This window comes from Pseudophryne corroboree, chromosome 10 (assembly GCF_028390025.1).
Source record: "Pseudophryne corroboree isolate aPseCor3 chromosome 10, aPseCor3.hap2, whole genome shotgun sequence".
NCBI lineage: Eukaryota > Metazoa > Chordata > Amphibia > Anura > Myobatrachidae > Pseudophryne > Pseudophryne corroboree.
This window is the reverse complement of record NC_086453.1, coordinates 65209991-65230100: the sequence shown is the minus strand read 5'-3', so window position 1 is coordinate 65230100 and position 20110 is coordinate 65209991. Positions and strand designations below refer to the sequence as shown.

At 47.3% G+C, this 20110-nt stretch overlaps 1 protein-coding gene across 2 annotated transcripts in view; it reads left to right on the top strand.

Annotated features, from left to right (window-relative positions):
* XRCC1 (X-ray repair cross complementing 1) overlaps positions 1-19559 on the top strand; it is a 61605-nt gene extending 42046 nt beyond the window's left edge. For both annotated transcript variants that reach the window (XM_063942480.1, XM_063942481.1), the window contains exons 15-18: positions 9691-9824; positions 10267-10357; positions 18298-18373; positions 18469-19559. In XM_063942480.1, the coding sequence (XP_063798550.1) occupies positions 9691-9824; positions 10267-10357; positions 18298-18373; positions 18469-18582 (415 nt within the window). In that variant the 3' untranslated portion in view covers positions 18583-19559. The remainder of the gene's footprint in view (positions 1-9690; positions 9825-10266; positions 10358-18297; positions 18374-18468) is intronic.
* The last annotated feature ends 551 nt before the right edge of the window (positions 19560-20110 follow it).

Genomic DNA, 20110 nt, shown 5'->3' with positions numbered 1-20110 from the left:
GTGAGGAATTATTTGGGGATGGTCTCTCGGACCTAGTTTCCACAGCAACGTCTGGGAAGTCAGCATTTTTACCCCATGTCCCCTCACAGCCTAAGAAGGCGCCGTTTTATCAGGTTCAGTCCTTTCGGACCCAGAAAAACAGGTGTGGAAAAGGCGGGTCCGTTCTGTCCAGAGGTAGGGGAAAAAGGCTGCAACAAACAGCAGGTTCCCAGGAGCAAAAGTCCTCCCCCGCTTCTTCTTCCAAGTCCGCCGCATGACGGTGGGGCTCCACAGGCGGAGCCAGGTACGGTGGGGGGCCGCCTCAAGAATTTCAGCGATCAGTGGGCTCGCTCACAGGTGGATCCCTGGATCCTTCAAATAGTATCTCAGGGGTACAAACTGGAATTCGAGGCGTCTGCTCCCCACCGGTTCCTAAAATCAGCCTTGCCGATTGCTCCCTCAGACAGGGAGGCGGTGCTAGCGGCAATTCACAAGCTGTATTCCCAGCAGGTGATAATCAAGGTACCCCTACTTCAACAAGGCCGGGGTTACTATTCCACACTATTTGTGGTACCGAAACCGGACGGTTCGGTGAGACCCATTTTAAATTTGAAATCCTTGAACACATACATAAAAAAATTCAAGTTCAAGATGGAATCGCTCAGGGCGGTTATTGCAAGCCTGGACGAGGGGGATTACATGGTATCCCTGGACATCAAGGATGCTTACTTGCATGTCCCCATTTACCGTCCTCACCAGGAGTACCTCAGATTTGTGGTACAGGATTGCCATTACCAATTCCAGACGCTGCCGTTTGGACTGTCCACGGCACCGAGGGTATTTACCAAGGTTATGGCGGAAATGATGATACTCCTTCGAAAAAAGGGAGTTTTAATTATCCCGTACTTGGACGATCTCCTAATAAAGGCGAGGTCCAAGGAACAGTTGTTGGTGGGAGTAGCACTATCTCAGGACGTGCTGCACCAGCACGGCTGGATTCTGAATATCCCAAAGTCACAGCTGGTTCCAACGACACGGCTACTGTTCCTGGGTATGATTCTGGATACAGTCCAGAAAAAAAAAAAGTGTTTCTCCCGGAGGAGAAAGCCAGGGAGTTGTCATCTCTAGTCAGAGACCTCCTGAAACCAAAACAGGTATCGGTGCATCGCTGCACGCGGGTCCTGGGAAAGATGGTAGCTTCTTACGAAGCAATTCCCTTCGGCAGGTTCCATGCCAGAATCTTTCAGTGGGACCTGTTGGACCAGTGGTCCGGATCGCATCTTCAGATGCATCGCTTAATAACCCTGTCTCCAAGAACCAGGGTGTCTCTACTGTGGTGGCTGCAGAGTGCCCATCTTCTAGAGGGCCGCAGGTTCGGCATACAGGACTGGGTCCTGGTGACCACGGATGCCAGCCTTCGAGGCTGGGGGGCAGTCACACAGGGAAGAAACTTCCAAGGACTATGGTCGAGTCAGGAGACTTCCCTTCACATAAATATTCTGGAACTAAGGGCCATCTACAATGCCCTAAGTCAAGCAAAATCCCTGCTCCTACACCAGCCGGTGCTGATCCAGTCAGACAACATCACGGCAGTCGCCCATGTAAATCGACAGGGAGGCACAAGAAGCAGGATGGCGATTGCAGAAGCCACAAGAATTCTCCGATGGGCGGAGAATCATGTACTAGCACTGTCAGCAGTGTTCATTCCGGGAGTGGACAACTGGGAAGCAGACTTCCTCAGCAGACACGACCTCCACCCGGGAGAGTGGGGACTTCATCCAGAAGTTTTCCAGATGCTGGTAAACCGTTGGGAAAAACCACAGGTGGACATGATGGCGTCCCGCCTCAACAAAAAGTTAAAAAGATATTGCGCCAGGTCAAGGGACCCTCAGGCGATAGCTGTGGACGCTCTAGTGACACCGTGGGTGTACCAGTCGGTTTATGTGTTCCCTCCTCTGCCTCTCATACCAAAGGTATTGAGAATAATAAGAAAGCGAGGAGTAAACACAATTCTCGTGGTTCCGGATTGGCCAAGACGAGCGTGGTACCCGGAACTTCAAGAGATGCTCTCAGAGGACCCGTGGCCTCTACCGATCAGACAGGACCTGCTACAGCAGGGGCCCTGTCTGTTCCAAGACTTACCGCGGCTGCGTTTGACGGCATGGCGGTTGAACGCCAGATCCTGAAGGAAAAGGGTATTCCGGAAGAAGTCATTCCTACGCTTATTAAAGCCAGGAAAGATGTTACATGGCATATGGCGGAAATATGTTGCATGGTGCGAGGCAAAAAAGGCCCCAACAGAGGAATTTCAGCTGGGTCGATTTCTGCATTTCCTGCAAGCAGGAGTGAATATGGGCCTAAAACTAGGCTCCATTAAAGTACAGATCTCGTCTGTCGATTTTCTTTCAAAAAGAACTAGCTTCAGTACCTGAAGTTCAGACATTTGTGAAAGGAGTGCTGCATATTCAGCCCCCGTTTGTGCCCCCTGTGGCACCTTGGGATCTCAACGTGGTGTTGAGTTTCTTAAAATCACATTGGTTTGAGCCACTAAAAACCGTGGATCTAAAATATCTCACGTGGAAAGTGGTCATGTTATTGGCCTTGGCTTCAGCCAGGCGAGTGTCAGAATTGGCGGCTTTATCATGTAAAAGCCCTTATCTGATTTTCCATATGGATAGGACAGAATTGAGGACTCGTCCCCAGTTTCTACCTAAGGTGGTGTCAGCGTTTCACCTGAACCAGCCTATTGTGGTGCCTGCGGCTACTAAGGATTTGGAGGACTCCAAGTTGCTAGACGTTGTCCGGGCCCTGAAAATATATGTTTCCAGGACGGCTGGAGTCAGAAAATCTGACTCGCTGTTTATCCTGTATGCACCCAACAAGCTGGGTGCTCCTGCTTCTAAGCAGACTATTGCTCGCTGGATTTGTAGTACAATTCAGCTTGCACATTCTGTGGCAGGCCTGCCACAGCCAAAATCTGTAAATGCCCATTCCACAAGGAAAGTGGGCTCATCTTGGGCGGCTGCCCGAGGGGTCTCGGCTTTACAACTTTGCCGAGCAGCTACTTGGTCAGGGGCAAACACGTTTGCAAAATTCTACAAATTTGATACCCTGGCTGAGGAGGACCTAGAGTTCTCTCATTCGGTGCTGCAGAGTCATCCGCACTCTCCCGCCCGTTTGGGAGCTTTGGTATAGTCCCCATGGTCCTTACGGAGTTCCCAGCATCCACTAGGACGTCAGAGAAAATAAGAATTTACTCACCCGGTAATTCTATTTCTCGTAGTCCGTAGTGGATGCTGGGCGCCCATCCCAAGTGCGGATTGTCTGCAATACTTGTAAATAGTTATTGTTAACTAAAGGGTTATTGTTGAGCCATCTGTTGAGAGGCTCAGTTGTTTTTCATACTGTCAAACTGGATATAGTATCACGAGTTGTACAGTGTAATTGGTGTGGCTGGTATGAGTCTTACCCGGGATTCAAAATCCTTCCTTATTATGTCAGCTCGTCCGGGCACAGTGTCCTAACTGAGGCTTGGAGGAGGGTCATAGTGGGAGGAGCCAGTGCACACCAGGTAGTCACACCAGGTAGTCATAAATCTTTCTAGAGTGCCCAGCCTCCTTCGGAGCCCGCTATTCCCCATGGTCCTTACGGAGTTCCCAGCATCCACTACGGACTACGAGAAATAGAATTACCGGTGAGTAAATTCTTATTTTTTATATATGTGCAGCTACCGAATAGTAGCTGACGCGGCTGCCACCTCGGGTGCACCAGTGCTAGGCCTCAGGGATCATAGGCTCCAGAGATTAGTGTGAGGCCGCGATCCCTGGTGTTGATGTCAGCAGTGGAGAGTAAGATGCTCCCCTGGTCGCCCCCCCCCCCCCCCCCCTCCCGGTTTATGACCAGTCTCCTCCGAGTTTTCTGCCATGAACTGATTTGACGCTGTGTATCTAAAAAGGACACAGTCGCAGCTGTGTGACTGGTGCGTCGGTGTTCACTTGGGAGTCTGTGTTCATTGGGCGTTTGTGTACACTATTAGCGTCTGGATCCACTCAGCTTTCACTAACGTATTGATCGATCCTGGAAGCGGGGTGAAGTCTCCCTGTATCCCACTCTCCTGAGCCGGGTGATAAAGCACTAAGTCTCTACCTACCATTGGGTATGAGTAGTTGGATAAGTGCCTGATGCATATGAGTCTGTAAACTATTGCTGCTGTTTCTTTCGCTGTGCGATGTTTAAAAGTCCTATATAAGGTAACGCAGTAATATGTTTCTCCTACATTCTTGAAATATATCTGTAGGTGAATATGTGCTCATATTGCTTATGATACTAATGTATAACCTGTGACTGATTGCTAGTGTGATTGCTGACTTTACTTTTGCTGTCAGTTTCTGTGTATTCCGATCCTCAATGCTGGTGCAAAGCAGGGAGGGATCGGATTGTATGTCACTTTAACGAGTTTTAAAGTGATTTCAGTCACAAATCGTGTAGTTAACACTGTACAGGTGTGTGATTTGTTTATCATGTCTAAGAGAAGCACGGGTGAAGAGGATACACTCTCCACAGCTGCACCAATTCTCATTTAATGTTTGTCTTGCAAAGCTGGGTTAACCTCTCAGGATCTGGTTCAAAATGGATTATGTGCAAATTGATTTAGCTTTCACCAAAGCCACCTGAATAAGGCAGGCACAGGTTCAAGTTGAACCCCCATGGGTTACGTTTGCTCAGACATTATCCAGTATAGCTGAGCGGATAATGCCAGCTCCTGTACCAGGGATAGGTTACCCTATTATCCCGTACATGCAACATTCCCCTTGGGGTTTATCACATCCAGTCCAGGAATCTGCAGCCTTTCAACAAAAACAGTCTAAAAGGCTGGTGGACATGAAACAACATCTTTACAGTCTACACATGTGTCAGATGGGGACTCATCACACTCTGGGTCTGCATACAGAGACGAGGATGAAGGTCTCAGCTCAGTGGACATACCTGAGCTAATTAGTGCTATGAAAGCCATTCTATCCTTAGAGGAAGCAGCAGAGCCTTTGTTAAAAATCTACGGCACCTGTGTTTAAACGTCCCAAAACAGTCAGGACTAAATTTCCTGGGTCAGAACAGCTGACGGAAATTATGAGAGGCTTGGGTAACACCCAGTAAGAACTTTAGAATTCCAAAGAAATGGAATTCCCAATATCCTCTTCCAGCTGGGAACTGTTTAAAAAGGGAGGTGGCTCCCAAAGTAGATATGCATGTCATTCGATTGGTGCGAAAATCTACATTACCTCTGCCTTCAATAGCATTAAATGATGTCACGGATAGGAAAGTAGATGTTTTTTTTAAAATCGGGGCATTCGGAAGACCAGCCATGGCTTCAACCTGGATGGCAAAAGCAAAGGCAGCCTGGGCTGATGCATTGGAGGAGGATCTTCCATTGGCATTTAGAGAGCAAAAATCTCATATTGCACATATTAATCAGGCGGCTATTTTTATGGAAGAAGCAGCCTTGGATATGTGTACAAATGCTTCTCTAGCATCCGCCTCAGCAGTAGCAGCTCGCAGAGCGGTTTAGCTACGTACATGGAAAGCTGACTCAGAATCCAAGAAGGTTCTGGAGTCTTTGCCTTTTACTGGAGATATTCTTTTTGGTAAAGAATTAAACAGTAAGAATCCTTCCACACACAAATCCAAGCCTAGATTTCCAGCTTTTCGGCCCTATCGGACTCGAGGAAAAGGAAAGGGGTATAGCAAACAGTCTCAATCTGACAAGTCTGGTAAGACTAAAAAGCATTGGGCTACCAGAGGGCCGGCTTCCAAGCCAGAAGATAAGCCATCAGCCTGATGGTGCGGGCCTCCACCTGGAGGATCCCAGGGTGGGAGGCCGACTTCTTCATTTTGAACAGATCTGGTAGCAGTCCACCACAGATGCCTTGGTGCAAGAAGCGGTATCTCACAGTTATGCGTTTTCCTTCAAGAAACACCCTCCTCAGAGATTTTTTTGTACCAGCCCGTCTTCAGTGGAAACGAAGGCCAGAGCTTTGCAAGAGGCAGTTCAGACGTTGCTTCAGTCAGGAGTAATAATTCCAGTCCCTCCTGCGTAATGAGGACAAGGTTTTTATTCCAACTTGTTTTTAGTCCAGAAGCCAAATGGGTCGTTCCTGCCTATACGCAATCTCAAGATGCTGAACAAGTACATTTGGGTGCCTCGTTTTCATATGCAGACTTTACGTTCCATTATTTTGGCCATGGAGCCGGAGGATTTTATGGTATCCCTGAATATCCAGGATGCTTACCTACATGTTCCTATAGCACTGTCCCATCAGTGCTATCTCAGGTTTGCTATCCTCCAGCAACATTTTCAGTTTCAGGCCCTACCATTTAGACTGGCCACAGCTCCCACAGTGTTCACCAAAATTATGGTGGTAACGGTGGCTTATCTCCGTCAGCAGGGGATAAGGATTTTTCCATACCTCGACGATTTATTAATCCTGGCACAATCTCAGGAATTGCTTCAGTGTCATCTGCAACAGACAATAGCTTGTTTACAGAGAGACTGTTGGCTCATAAATTGGGCAAAGTTGTCCCTGGTTCCATCTCAATGGATGACTCATTTGGAGGCTATGTTGGATTCGGGTCTTCAGAGAGTAATTTTACCTCTGAACAAAATATCCAAAATTCAGTCGAGGATCCAGGAGCTGCTACAGTCAGATGGTATCCATTCACGCAGCAATACATGTAATGGGATCTTTGGTATCGACATTCGACAGTATGCTTAATTCCACTCGAGGCCTCTACAATGTCTGATCCTTTCCAAATGGAATGGGTTACATCAGACAGAAAAAAAAGGAAAATTATGGTCCTTCCTCTGGAAGTAAGGAGGTCATTAGTCTGGTGGCTACAGACATCCCATCTGGAGAAAGGGAGACCCTTTTGGATATCAGATTGGCATCTGTTGTCAGAATTTCCCTATCTTCAGGGTTGGGAAGCAGTGTCAGGAAGAAGTTGCTTCCAAGGGCAGTGGACCAAGGAAGAAAGTTGCCTGCCAATAAATATATTGGAACTTCGGGTCATATATATGGCACTCATTCAGGCAAAGGACATCCTCCAGGGGAAACTAGTTCAAATTCGCTCTGACAATGCAACGGTAGTAGCGTACCTCATTCATCAGGGAGGAACTCGCAGCCAAAAAGCAATGAAGGAGGTAAGCCACACGTTAAGGTGGGCAGAACTTCATCATCCAGCCTTGTCCGCAGTGTTCATTCCGGGAGTCCTAAACTGGGAAGCGGATTTTCTCAGTCGACACGCCATTCATGCAAACAAATGGGCTTTAAACCCTGAGGTCTTCCAGACTCTGGTAGACAAGTGGGGGTTACCGGAGATGGATCTCATGGCGTCCCGTCAGAACAACAAAGTTCTCGCATACGGGTCAAGAACAAAGGATCTCAAAGCGACCTTTGTGGATGCCATGTCAGTAAGATGGGACTTTCGTCTGGCCTATATATTTCCACTGATCGCCCTGTTGCCAGGGTGATGTGAAAGGTAAAACAAGGAAAGGGCGCCGTGATACTAATAGCTCTGGCTTGACCCAGAAGACATTGGTACAAAGATCTGCAGAGGCTGTCGATGGATGCTCCATTCCTACTCCCTCAACGTCCAGATCTACTGTCTCATTGTCCTAGCTATTACAAGCACCTGGATCGACTGTCTTTGACAGCGAGGCTCTTGAGACTTCCATTTTGAAAGCAAGAGGATTCTCACAACAGTTAATTCAAACAATGCTCGGAGCAAGGAAACCACCCTCGGCTCGCATTTATCACTGAATATGGTAAGCCTATATTCAGTGGTGCAGTGACCAGAAATTTGACTAGGTCTTTCAGAGTTTCCAGAGTCTTAGCATTCCTTCAGGCAGGAATGGACAAAGGCCTACAGGTGGCTTCCTTGACAGTGCAGGTGTCAGCATTGACTGTATGGTTCCAAAAGAAAATTGCAAACCTACAGGATGTTCACACTTTTTTTCCAGTGAATGCTTCACATCCAACCTCCTTTTGTTCCTCCTACAGTGCCTTGGGATTTAAGTTTAGTCCTAAAGGCGCTTCAAGTTGCCCCATTTTATCCACTGAAGCAAGTGGATCTGAAATGGCTGACAGCTAAAGTTCTCTGTCTACTGGCTATTGCTTCAGCTAGAAGAGTTTCAGATTTAGGCGCATTATTTTGTCGCCCTCTTTTTTTTATTTTTCTATCCAGATAGAGTGGTTCTCAGAACCAAATCTGATTATCTTCCTATGGTGGTGTCTAAATTCCACCTTAAGATAATAAATTGTAGTTTCGGCTTTCCAAGGGCCGGACCTTTCTGCGGAAGATGCATCAGTGGACGTAGTCCTTGCCTTAAGGTTCTACGTGGATCGTACCAGTGCCATCAGAAAGACAGACACTCTCTTCGTTCTCTACGGATTTCACAAAGGTTGGCCTGCTAACAAGCAGACACTGGCGAGGTGGTTTCGGATGACTATTTCAGAAGCATATTCTCAAGCTGAGCTTCCTATTCCGGCTAATGTCGCTGCTTACTCGTAAGGTAGGTCCGTCATGGGCAGCACAACGTGGTGCTTCAGATGAACAGATATGTAAGGCAGCCACATGGTCTTCCATTAACACATTCATTAAACATTATGCCTTGGATACCTTTGCCTCTCAGGGCGATGAATTCGGGCGAAGAATTGTCCTGTCCAATCAGGAGTGTCCCCACCACTAAATTTGCTTTGGGACATCCCAATGTTTATCTTGTGGATAACCTGTGGACCCTGCAGGAGAAAAGCGTAGTTATGGTATACTTACCATCGATAACGCTGTTTGTCCAAAGTCCACAGTATCCACAGGGATCCCACCCTGACGCACCTGATTTGAGGATCCTTTCACATACTAACCTCTTCCTTCTTGTACGGAAGGGTGTGCATGTGTGTTGTTCTCGCCTGATTAGGGCTCTCTATGATGCTCCTGCCTTGAGCTTTGGAAAACAACTGAACTGCCTGAGCCAGGAGGCGGGGATATAGAGGACTGGCCCATTGCATTCTGGGAGGCCGAAAGCTTTGATCGTTGGTGCCAAACCGCTGACGCTACCTCATATCCCAATGTTTATCCTGTGGATACTGTGGACTTAGGAGAAATAGAGTTATCGACTGTAAGTCTACCATAACTACGTATATCGTATGGCATCTTCATATTGTAAAGCATTTAAAATTCTTTAAATTCATTGGGTGGAATTCAAATTATATATCACGCCCAATCTCCTGTCTAAAATGATCCCCGTTATCATGCATGTCGCGCCCATAGTAATTAGGTTTAGCCGTGTAAAGGTTGGGTGACTTGCTACTACAAGGGCATCAAGCTGAAATAATGATACCATGTCCCGAGGGCAGAAACAGAACGGGTGTAGAAAGGGGTGAAAAGAATTGAATCCCGCCCATTGAATTAATTTTCACAGGTGTTATGATCTGAGAAATTTCCCCTTATCAGTCATTTTAACATATTAAAAACAGTAACTCCTTTTAGTGAATTTGGCCAATAGTGAACAAAGTGCATATTTATGTAACGGACCCTCATTAGCCATTAGATATATTGGTTATGAACAAGGTCCGGTTTCCAGGCGTGCATCCTGTCTGAATAATGGTCTAAAAATGGAGGCGGTCTTCACTGAGGTTTGAACTGTCTCCTCGCACTCAGGATGGAGGAAAAGAAGCAGATGAAGAGGGAGCACCGGTCCCCTCCTGCAGCCGATCCCTATGCCGGCTCAACTGATGAGAACACAGATGTGGAGGAGGAGCCTGAGCTCGACCTGCCCATTCCTGAGCTTCCAGGTATGTGGAATGCGTGGGTAGTGCTGGGACACTGTTCTATTACTACTTATTCCTTAGGCTTCTCAGTGGCACGTGGATTATCACATTGACACAAATGGTAGATGGCTGTCTTGGCACTTAATAGCAGAAGGGGTCAGATGTATTAAGCCTGGAAAAGTGATAAAGCAGTGATAAGTGCAAGGTGATAACGCACCAGCCAATCGGCTCCAATATGTAAATTGACAGGAGCTGATTGGCTGGTGCGTTATCACCTTCCACTTATCACTGATTTATCACTTCTCCATGCTTAACACATCTGCCCCATATAACAGCCAAAATCAATAAAACAAATACCTAAATTGTCTGTTTATTTTGCTAAATCAAAATATAATTAAAGAACAGAAAAAGAAATCTAGATAATTTTTTACATTACATTAACAAACTCTTTTTGCTCCACACACAGATTTGTTTATTGGCAAACGCTTCTTCCTGTACGGAGAATTTCCTGTTGCTGAGCGCCGGCTGTTGCAGCGATACATCACCGCTTTTAACGGGTAGGTGGTTACTTAATGTGGCAAAGTTAGGAAACTCTGCTTTAACCACTTAACTAGCTAATTGTTCTCCTCCCCAAAATCACCAGGCTTTTCTCTAGCATCCATAAGGGATATTGGGGGAAACTAGTACGATGGGTATAGACGGGGTCCAAAGGAGTCGGGTATAGAAGGGGTCTAAAGCTGTTCAACTGGGTGTGCTGGCTCCTCCCACAGGCAGTTTTAGAAAAAAGTGCCTTCGGGATGCACACTCTGCAGCTACAGAGAGTTTTCTTCAATTTCATTTAAAACTTTTATAATTTTCGGTATGCTGTCTGGGCAACAGCATACCTGCACCATGGGAGTTGGGGGGAGGGGGGGGGGGAGGGGGGGGGGGGTGACGGTCACCGGCCTTACGGGGTGCAGAGCCACTTCCCCGCTGCAGGACCACCGTCCTGAGGGGTTGTTTGTTCAGCGGGGCATTGCGGCTTGGCTGTCACAGATGCAGCACACCCATAACACTGGTAACAACGGTAGTGAGTACAAAATGGTTCCAAGTGCGGATGACCACAGGCGCGGCGTACAGGACCCTCCCTGGGGGGTCCTGCTAAAATCCCCTGTGTGAACACTGGCACTACTTGCTTAACTAAGCACTCGTGTGAGGTTTTAAAGCTTATTGGAGACTTTGCCAGTATCAATAAGATGTATAGCTTCGGCGCCATTGGAGGGGCGGAGCTTCCTCAGAGCGGGACCAGTGACGTTTTGGCGCTTTCCTCTGCTTACTGCAGCCATAACAGCACACACTCAGCGCTTCCTGCCTCACAGACACGCTGGAAACTGGCACAGGGTGTAGCTATAGGGGGAGAGCCGCTTGTGTACACTATTCTGAGCCTATTTAGGACTGCATTTATTAGTGTTTACTGTTATATACAGAGCTGACAGTCTCACTGGGGCTGTGCAGCTCCGGGTGTGCTGGCGTTAATCAGTTAAACAGTAGGACAGGCTTGCATTAACTGTCTGTGTGTGTATGTATATGTTATTGTGCTTACTGTGACTATGGATAAACACAAGCTGTGCAATGTATGTCACACACAATTTTCTCCATTATCAAATGACACTATTGCCTGTGAACAATGCAGTCAATCTTCCCAACTTAGTGAAGAGGTTGGTGGAGAGGGTACAGAACCCCACTGGTTAGGGTCTCTTAAGTCTATGATGTCAGATATGTCATCCCAGCTCACTGCTAATGTGCAGAAAACTCAGCTACTGCAACAAGCTGATGCACAGCCCCCTCTTTTCTCATGCAGGTCCCCAGAAGCGTGGTTTACCTGCACTGCTCTCTGATACAGATGCTGATATCCCAGATGATGGGGATGACCAGGATCCAGTTAATGGGGATCCCGATTCTACTCTGTATTGAACCCCTCATTTTGGCTATAAGGGATGTGCTGAAGCTCCCTCTAGAGGACACTGCCTCACAGCAGTCGTTTTTCTTTGTACAAAACAAGCCTAATGTCACTTTCCCTGATTCTCCTGAGTTAGATGACTTATTCAAACTGGCCTAGAAAAATCCAGTCAAAAAATACCAAGTGTCCAAAAAGTTTTTGCGCACTTTCCCATTTGCTCCTGAAGGTAGAAAATTTTGGGAGGAACCCCCAGGTGTGGATGTCTTGTCTCTCGCCTGTCTAAGAAGGTGTTGCTTCCTGCCCTGGGCGCTTTACCATGAAGGATCCCGGGAATCGGAAAATAGAGACTACCCTAATGTCTGTATACACTGCAGCAGGCCTTTCACAAAGACCGGTCATCGAGTTGCTGGCTGACCCATGCTATTCATTCTTGGGCCGTTCAAATTCAAGGGGGCCTTGCGGGAAATATGCCCTTAGTTACTATGGTATCCCTCCTTAAGCACATTCAGGACACTAACCGCGTCCTCTGTGATTCGCTTAAGATGATGGGGAACATTAATGCTCGCACTTCTGACATGGCAGTGTCAGCACACAGGGCCCTGTGGTTGCGTCAGTGGATTGCGGACGCAGAATACAAACGTAGTGTAGAATCCCTTCCCTTCTATGGGGAATGGCTATTTGGGGTCGAGTTGGATACGTGGATTTCCAAGGTCACGGCTGGAAAATCCACGTTTCTCCCCAATGGAGCCCCACCGGCAAGACGTCTCTCCAGTCCTTTCGGTCTCACAGGTTTCGATCTAAGGCCAGAGGTGTCTCCAATGCAGCTAGAGGCACCAGCGGTAAGTCCAGAAAACCGGCAAGCACCAGTTCTCAGGAACAGTCCACCGGTTTGGCTTCCACTAAGGCCTCAGCATGACGGAGCCCACCCATCCCGAGGGGATCTCGAGGTGGGAGCTCGACTGCGTCGTTTCAGCCGCGTCTGGGAGGCTTCCTGCCAAGATGCCTGGGTCAGAGATCATGTGTCTCAAGGCTACCAGCTGGAGTTCTACAGTACTCCCCCTCAACGATTTTTTCAAATCGGGCTTACCAGTTTTGGAGGTTATGCAGGTTACGTTGCAACAGGCTATCCAAAAATTGGTCCAGTCCCACGTCATTGTTCCAATACCACTGCCGCAATGTGGCAATGGGTTTTACTCAAACCTGTTTGTGGTGCCGAAGCCGGGCGGTACGGTCAGATCCATTCTGAAATTGTAATCCTTGAATCTTTATTTGAGGGTGTTCAAGTTCAAAATGGAATCCCTGCGAGCAGTGATTGCAGGCCTGGAAGAACAGGAATTTATGGTCTCCTTGGATATCAAGGATGCCTATCTCCATATTCCTATTTGGCCACCTATCAGGCGTACCTGCGGTTTGCCTTGCTGGATGACCACTTCATTCCAGGCACTGCCCTTCGGCCTGTCAACAGCCCCGAGGGTATTCACAAAGGTGATGGCGGAGATGATGCTTCAACTCCGGATCCAGGGGGTCAATATTGTCCCTTACCTGGATGACCTTCTGATAAAGGCAAGATCCAGGGAGCTTTTGCTGCTCCATATCGACTCAGAGGCTCCTGTTCCTGGAGATGTTGCTGGATACTGTGGCCCAGAAGGTGTTTCTACCAGAGGACAAGGCAAAAACACTTCAGGAGATGGTCCGCATGGTGCTCCGTCCTACTCGAGTATCTGTACATCTTTGCATAAGATTGTTAGGAAAGATGGTTGCCTCATACGAGGCAATCCAATACGGGAGGTTCCATGCCAGAACGTTCCAGTTGGATCTCCTGAGCAAGTGGTCCAGCTCACATCTACAGATGCACCGATGGTTCTGCTGTCACCGCAGGCCAGGATTTTCCTCCTGTGGTGGCTACAGTCCTCCAGTCTCCTGGAAGGCCGGAGTTTCGGGATTCAGGTTTGGACCCTCCTCACGACGGATGCGAGTCTGAGAGGATGGGGAGCTGTCACCCAAGGGGCACAGTTCCAGGGCAGGTGGTCAGCCCACGAAAGTCTCCTTCCAATCAACATTCTGGAACTTTGGGCGATCTACAATGGTCTGCTTCAGGCCTCTCCTCTGCTCAAGGATCATGCGATCCAAGTACAGTCGGACAAAGCCACAGCGGTGGCGTACATCAATCGACAAGGAGGAACAAAAAGCAGAGCCTGCATGCGAGAGGTGTACAAAATACTCCTCTGGGCGGAAAGAAGTGCAAGAGCACTGTGGGCAATCTTCATTCCGGGTGTGGACAACTGGGAGGCAGACTTCCCGAGTCGTCACGATCTCCACTCGGGGGAGTGGGGGCTCCACCATCTGGTATTCCAGCAGATCATCGACTGGTGGGGTTGCCCACAAATAGACATGATGGCTTCTCGTCTTGACAAGAAGCTTCCCTGGTATTGCTCACGGACCAAGGATCCTCAGGCGAGGGCAGTGGACGCACTGACGTCGCCTAGGCCGTACCGGCTAGTCTACCTGTTTCCTCCAATCCCATTGCTCCCAAGAGTGCTCAAGCGAATCAGGAATCAAGATGTCCAGGCAATTTTAATTGCCCCGGATTGGCCTCATAGGGCGTGGTACGCGGATCTTCTGGACATCTCCATCCAAGACCCTTGGCCTCTACCACTCAGAAGTGATCCTTCTTCAACAAGGACCGTTCGTCTACCCTGACTTACGGCGTCTTCGTTTGACGGCATGGAGGTTGAGCCGGAACATCCTAGCTCACAAGGGCCTTTCCAAGAAGGTTATTGCAACCATGGTTCAGGCCAGGAAACCTGTGACGTCAAAACACTATTATCATATCTGGAGGAGATATGTCTCTTGGTACGAGGAACGCACGTATCCGCCTGCAGAGTTTCACTTGGGACGTTTTCTGCAGGCGGGTGTGGATAAGGGCTTCCGTCTGGGTTCCATTAAGGTCCAGATTTCAGCTCTTTCCATTTTCTTTCAGAAAAAATTGGCAGTGTTGCTAGAAGTTCAGACCTTCTTGCAAGGGGTACTCCACATACAACCTCCCTTTGTGCCGCCTACGGCACCCTGGGATCTGGATGTAGTGTTGCAATTTCTACAGTCCTCCTGGTTTGAACCTTTGATGACTGTAGAAGGCAAGTACCTCACGTGGAAGACTGTGATGTTACTGGCCCTAGCTTCTGCTCAATGTGTTTCGGACTTTGGGGCCTTATCGTGTAAAAGTTCATATTTGGTCTTTTACGAGGTCAGAGCTGAGCTCCGGACTAGACAGCAGTTCCTGCCAAAGGTTGTCTCCGCGTTTCATTGTCTCCGCGTTTCACTTGAATCAGCCAATTGTGGTTCCGTCCAGTTCTGACGCTTCTGCTCCTCCGGAGGCTTTGGATGCTGTGCGTGTCTTGAAAATCTATGCCAAGCGTACAGCTCGGATCAGAAAGACGGATTCCTTATTCGTGCTGTATGATGCGCAGTAAAAGGCTTGCCCTGCTTCAAAGCAGCCTTACCTGTTCCTAAGTCTCTAAAGGCCCACTCTACTAGATCAGTGGGCTCTTCCTGTGCAGCTGCCCGTGAAGTCTCTGCTTTGCAACTATGCCGAGCTGCTACTTGGTCGGGGAAGAACACTTTTGTGAAGTTCTACAAGTTTGGCTAAAGAAGATACCCAGTTTGGGCAGGCGGTGCTGCAGCAATCTCCACACGATCCGGCACGTTCTGGAAGCTTTGGCACATCCCCATCGTACTAGTTTCCCCCAATATCCCTTATGGATACTAGAGAAAATAGGATTTTAATACCTACCAGTAAATCCTTTTCTCGTAGTCCATAAGGGATATTGGGAACCCGCTTCAGTGCGTGGACTTTTCTGCAGGTTCTTGTTCTATGGTTACCTGTTCAGCTGTTGCTGTTGTTGTTGTTGTTGTTGTTACCAGCCGTTGCTGGTTGTTGTATGGTTGTGGTGTGCTGGTGTGTAAATGTCATCACCTTTCCTGTTATGTTCCTTCTCTCATATATGTCCTTTGGGCACGTTTTTACCTATAACTAACTGACTGTACGAGGAGGCATAGAGGGGAGGAGTCAGCACACCCAGTTGAAGAAATTTAAAGTGCACCGGCTCCTTTGGACCCCGTCTACCCCATCGTACTAAGTCTCCCCAATATCCCTTATGGACTACGAGAAATGGATTTACCGGTGGGTATTAAAATCCCATTTTTTATTACTATTGTTAGAATTTTTTTTAAATGTTTTTAAAGATTTTATTGAAAAAAACAATCCTCTATATTCCTGGGGGTGTCTTGTATCCCTACACCCCCCCCCCCCCCCCCCCCCCCATCGGCCACTTTTGTAATTGTACCTCCCTCCTCCTAGTGTTAACAGATCCCTTAGGGGCAGTAGAACCCCACTGGCATTTGCCCCACCACCTAGTGGTAATAGAAACATAGAATTTAACGGCAGATAAGAACCACTTGGCCCATCTAGTCTGCCCCTTTTTTTTTATCCTTTAGGCAATCTCAACCCTTTTTGAACCTTCATGGCTTTTGGAAAGAAAAGGGATATTTTCCCCTTAAAGAGAATTATTTATCACACGGGGTCTATTTACTAATCCTTAGATGGAGGAGAGAGACAAAGTAGCAGCCAATCAGTTCCTAACTGCCATGTCACAGGCTGGGTTTGAAAAATGACAATAGGAGCTGATTGGCTGGTACTTTATCTCCGTCCACTTTATCTCCATCCAAGGCTTAGTAAATAGACAACACAGTCACGATATTCAAATCTTACCATTTTCAGTAGAAACAATAGAGCCCTCCCGCCTGTAATATGGAGCAATAACATCCCTGGGTCATTGACCCACTTATCTCCCTCCCAAATGACCGTCTTGCAGTAGTGCAGGGGGGACTGAATGGGTTGGGGGTGTGACAGGGACGTGCAGAATGGGTTTCCTCCTTACAAGCCCAGGGGGACGTGGAAGGGCCATGTCTGCTAAAAACCTGCTGACTGCGTGCCAGTTAAGTGGTTAATGAACCATTTGCTTGCTATACTTTGATAAATCGGATCAGGTTTTTTTTTCAAATTTTAATTTACACCTTGTAAAATATCTGCCTCGCCGACTTGTTCCTAGTGAATTGATAGGCTGAATAAAATAAAGTGAAGAGGTAACGGGTACAATATGATCTTCATACTAATATGCAATAGGTACAATATGATCTTCATACTAATATGCAATAGGTTTGCTATAAGATTAGACCAATACAGGTGTGGTTGTTACTGGTAACTACACTGCATCCGTATAATCCACATTAATCGTAAAAGAAGATGAATAAACAGGACAATAATTAAATTGCATGGCTTTCATTCTATTTAACCGGTAGTTGCAAAATGATGCTACAGTATATATGAGATTCACAGAAGCAGATTTACATGAAAAGCAATGTTATTGCCAGTTTTTAATAAAAAATAAAACCACCTCTTAACTCCATAATATAGAAAGTTTTCTGAATTGGAGTAAATCTCTTCAATTTCCCAAGAGCAGGTGCAGTGTTTGTAGCTTATAAACCCCTTTAAAGCGCAGGGTTTCTCACCTCTGTGCTGAGCCCATTTTTTTTTCTACGTTTGTACTCGTTCAAGTCTAACATCCATATTGCTAATTTTCTAATGCAGTATTCACACACCTATAACTTGGTTTTTGTCAGAGGACATATTTTCAGATAAGGTGTGTGAGGGGGTTACCATTTTTAAACTAGAAAACCCCTATAAGTAAGAGCGCCCCCCCCTTTTTTTTTTTTAAGACACAAGCTGCAGGATATCGGAGCTTTAGATCCCAAAGTGATGTTGCCCCATATTAGCCATTGTGTTTTATCTGTGAGTGTGGATCACTGGACCCTGTAATGTTGGGTCTCCATCCTCTGCAGCTGCTGCTTTTTTATTCTTGTTTTTGTCTTAATCCTTTTTTGGATTGTCTCCTTGGAGAACTAATGGTGAGCTGGGAGGGAACCATAGAGAAGTTTACGGTAGTTTATTTTGGTCCAGTCCCCTGGAGAGTGTGACACTATGCCCTGTGACACCTGGTGCGAGTTCGGCAAAAAGAGGCATGGCCTCGTGGGAATGGGGCTCTGCCTTGCGTCCAGACTGCCCCCGGACGTTGCCTGGCTGCACTGCCGGCTCCTTCATTGTTACAGGAGCCGAGTGCTGCACGTAATGTTACAGTGCAGAACCTTGGTCATGTCACCGAGGAGGTGCCAGCAATTTTGGGGTCACCCGCTGGAGTAGCCCGCATCCCCATAGTGACACCACTGGCTTCTGCTACAGCATCAGAGAAAAGGATTTAGCAGTATGTGGGGAATAAACCCTCTGTGCTGCTTCACCCTGCAGCTACTACTGTCTCTCTACCACCAAGTTGTTAAGATTTTTTGAATGTTATTAGTAGCTCCTTACATTTAGGAGTAGTGGTCCTGCAATTATACATCCATGCTGAGATCCGTGTGTTCTAGACAGAGATTGTAGATGGCGCAGGTGCACGCAGTCCTGTCTAGCAGGGAGTATTGATACTTAGCGAGTACCTTTCTCTGCAGGGAGTTGGAGGAGTACATGAATGAGAAGGTGCAGTATGTGATCACGGCTCAGGAATGGGACGACAGCTTTGAGGAGGTGAGTCCCGAGGACCAATGTAGGTCCTTGTCTGTAATATTGTACAGTGCCTTTGCTGTATTCATTTCCCTTCCTTGTGTTTCTCTCCCTGCCAGGCTCTCAATGACAACACCAGTCTGTCTTTTGTCCGTCCACGCTGGATCTACAACTGCAATGAGCGACAAAAGTGCATCCCCCACCAGCCGTACGTCGTCGTTCCTCAGGAGTAGTTAGTAAGGAACATCTATGGGAACCAATGTGGATTCAATTTGTGGCATTTTTAGCACCAGAGAAGTATTGTTGTCTTCTGCGAGTCCGCAACACTGAGCAATGTCCTAGCGACACCACCCGGGAATGAACATCTCCACGCCCCCCTGGCCTGAGCAATGGTCTGTCACACTGTGTGTATTGTTGGTATGTCTCCCATTATTTAACTACAGAGCTATCCCCAGGATCTGCCCCTTGTGGTCAGGTTGCAGCATCAGTGGTCTCAGGTAGGGGAAGCAGGTTTACTGACCTTTGTACATGACTACCCCATGTAACATCGACTTGCGGCACCATATTTCCCACCGCTGCTCAGCCTATGTCAGAGTACGTGATCAGGAGCCTGGACTAGGAGGAACAGCTTACAATGGAGGATTGCCTGGTCCCCAAGCCAGGTGTACAGACTGATGTTATTGGTAGCTTTGTCTACCCACCATTAAGATCCAGGAATGGAGAAGCTGTGTCATGTACCTTTTATATTTAGGAGATGGGGACTACTGGCTCAGATCTGACCTTACACATGAAGGCAGCTATTATATGGGGTGAACCGCTATTTACAAGAGTGCGGCCTATCCATTCACTAATGATTTAGGACTTTGTGACATCACCAGATCCTGGTGAACTGATTGGCTTTGTGCTCTAGAATATCGGTACGGCTCACGGCACAGCTGGCCCCAGTTTGTATGTGTGTGCGACAGTACACAAAACCTTATATTGCCCGGCATAGTATGGTGGTGGATATCCATTGTAACAGTGCATGGGTGTGTCAGGGAATGGGGCTGAGGGTCACAGTGTAAGGACCTTTGTATGATGATTGACAGGTGTGATAGAATTGTTCTTTTTATGTTTTCTTTGTGTTACTTGTAGGAAATATATTTTTTAATCTGTGGGAGTAAAAAAACAAAACTTTGTAGAATACAAAATAAATATCATTTTGTCTGTTTATTCTGGAGATGTCTAATTAGAGAACTGAATGTGCCACAGGTGTGGCTCATAGGGTTGACCACACTTAGGTCGACAATGTTTAGGTCGACCACTATTGGTCGACAGTAAGTTGGTCGACGGGGTCTCTAGGTCGACATGAGGGTTTTTAATTATTTTGGTGTAGTTTTCTCTGTAGTGTGTTCGGGAACCCAAATTAGTGCACCGTGTGCGCTCGCCATGCTTTGTGCAAGGTGCCTCACTCCGCTGCGCTCGGCACAGGTTACCGTTCCCAATTGTAGCCTACGTGGATTGTAAAGTATCAAAAAGTGAAAAAAAATTAAAGAAAAAAAAAAGTGAAAAACTCATGTCGACCTAGAGACCCTTTCGACCTACTTACTGGTGACCAATAGTGGTCGACCCAGACATTTTCAACATAAGTGTGGTCGACCTAGAGACCGGATACCATGTGCCACACGGAGACTGGTGGTGTATGGTAGGGCTGGCACAGAGGTGACAAGTAGCTTCATTGTTCCTCCATCAGCTACAGATTTGGGAACAAGATAGAGCTGA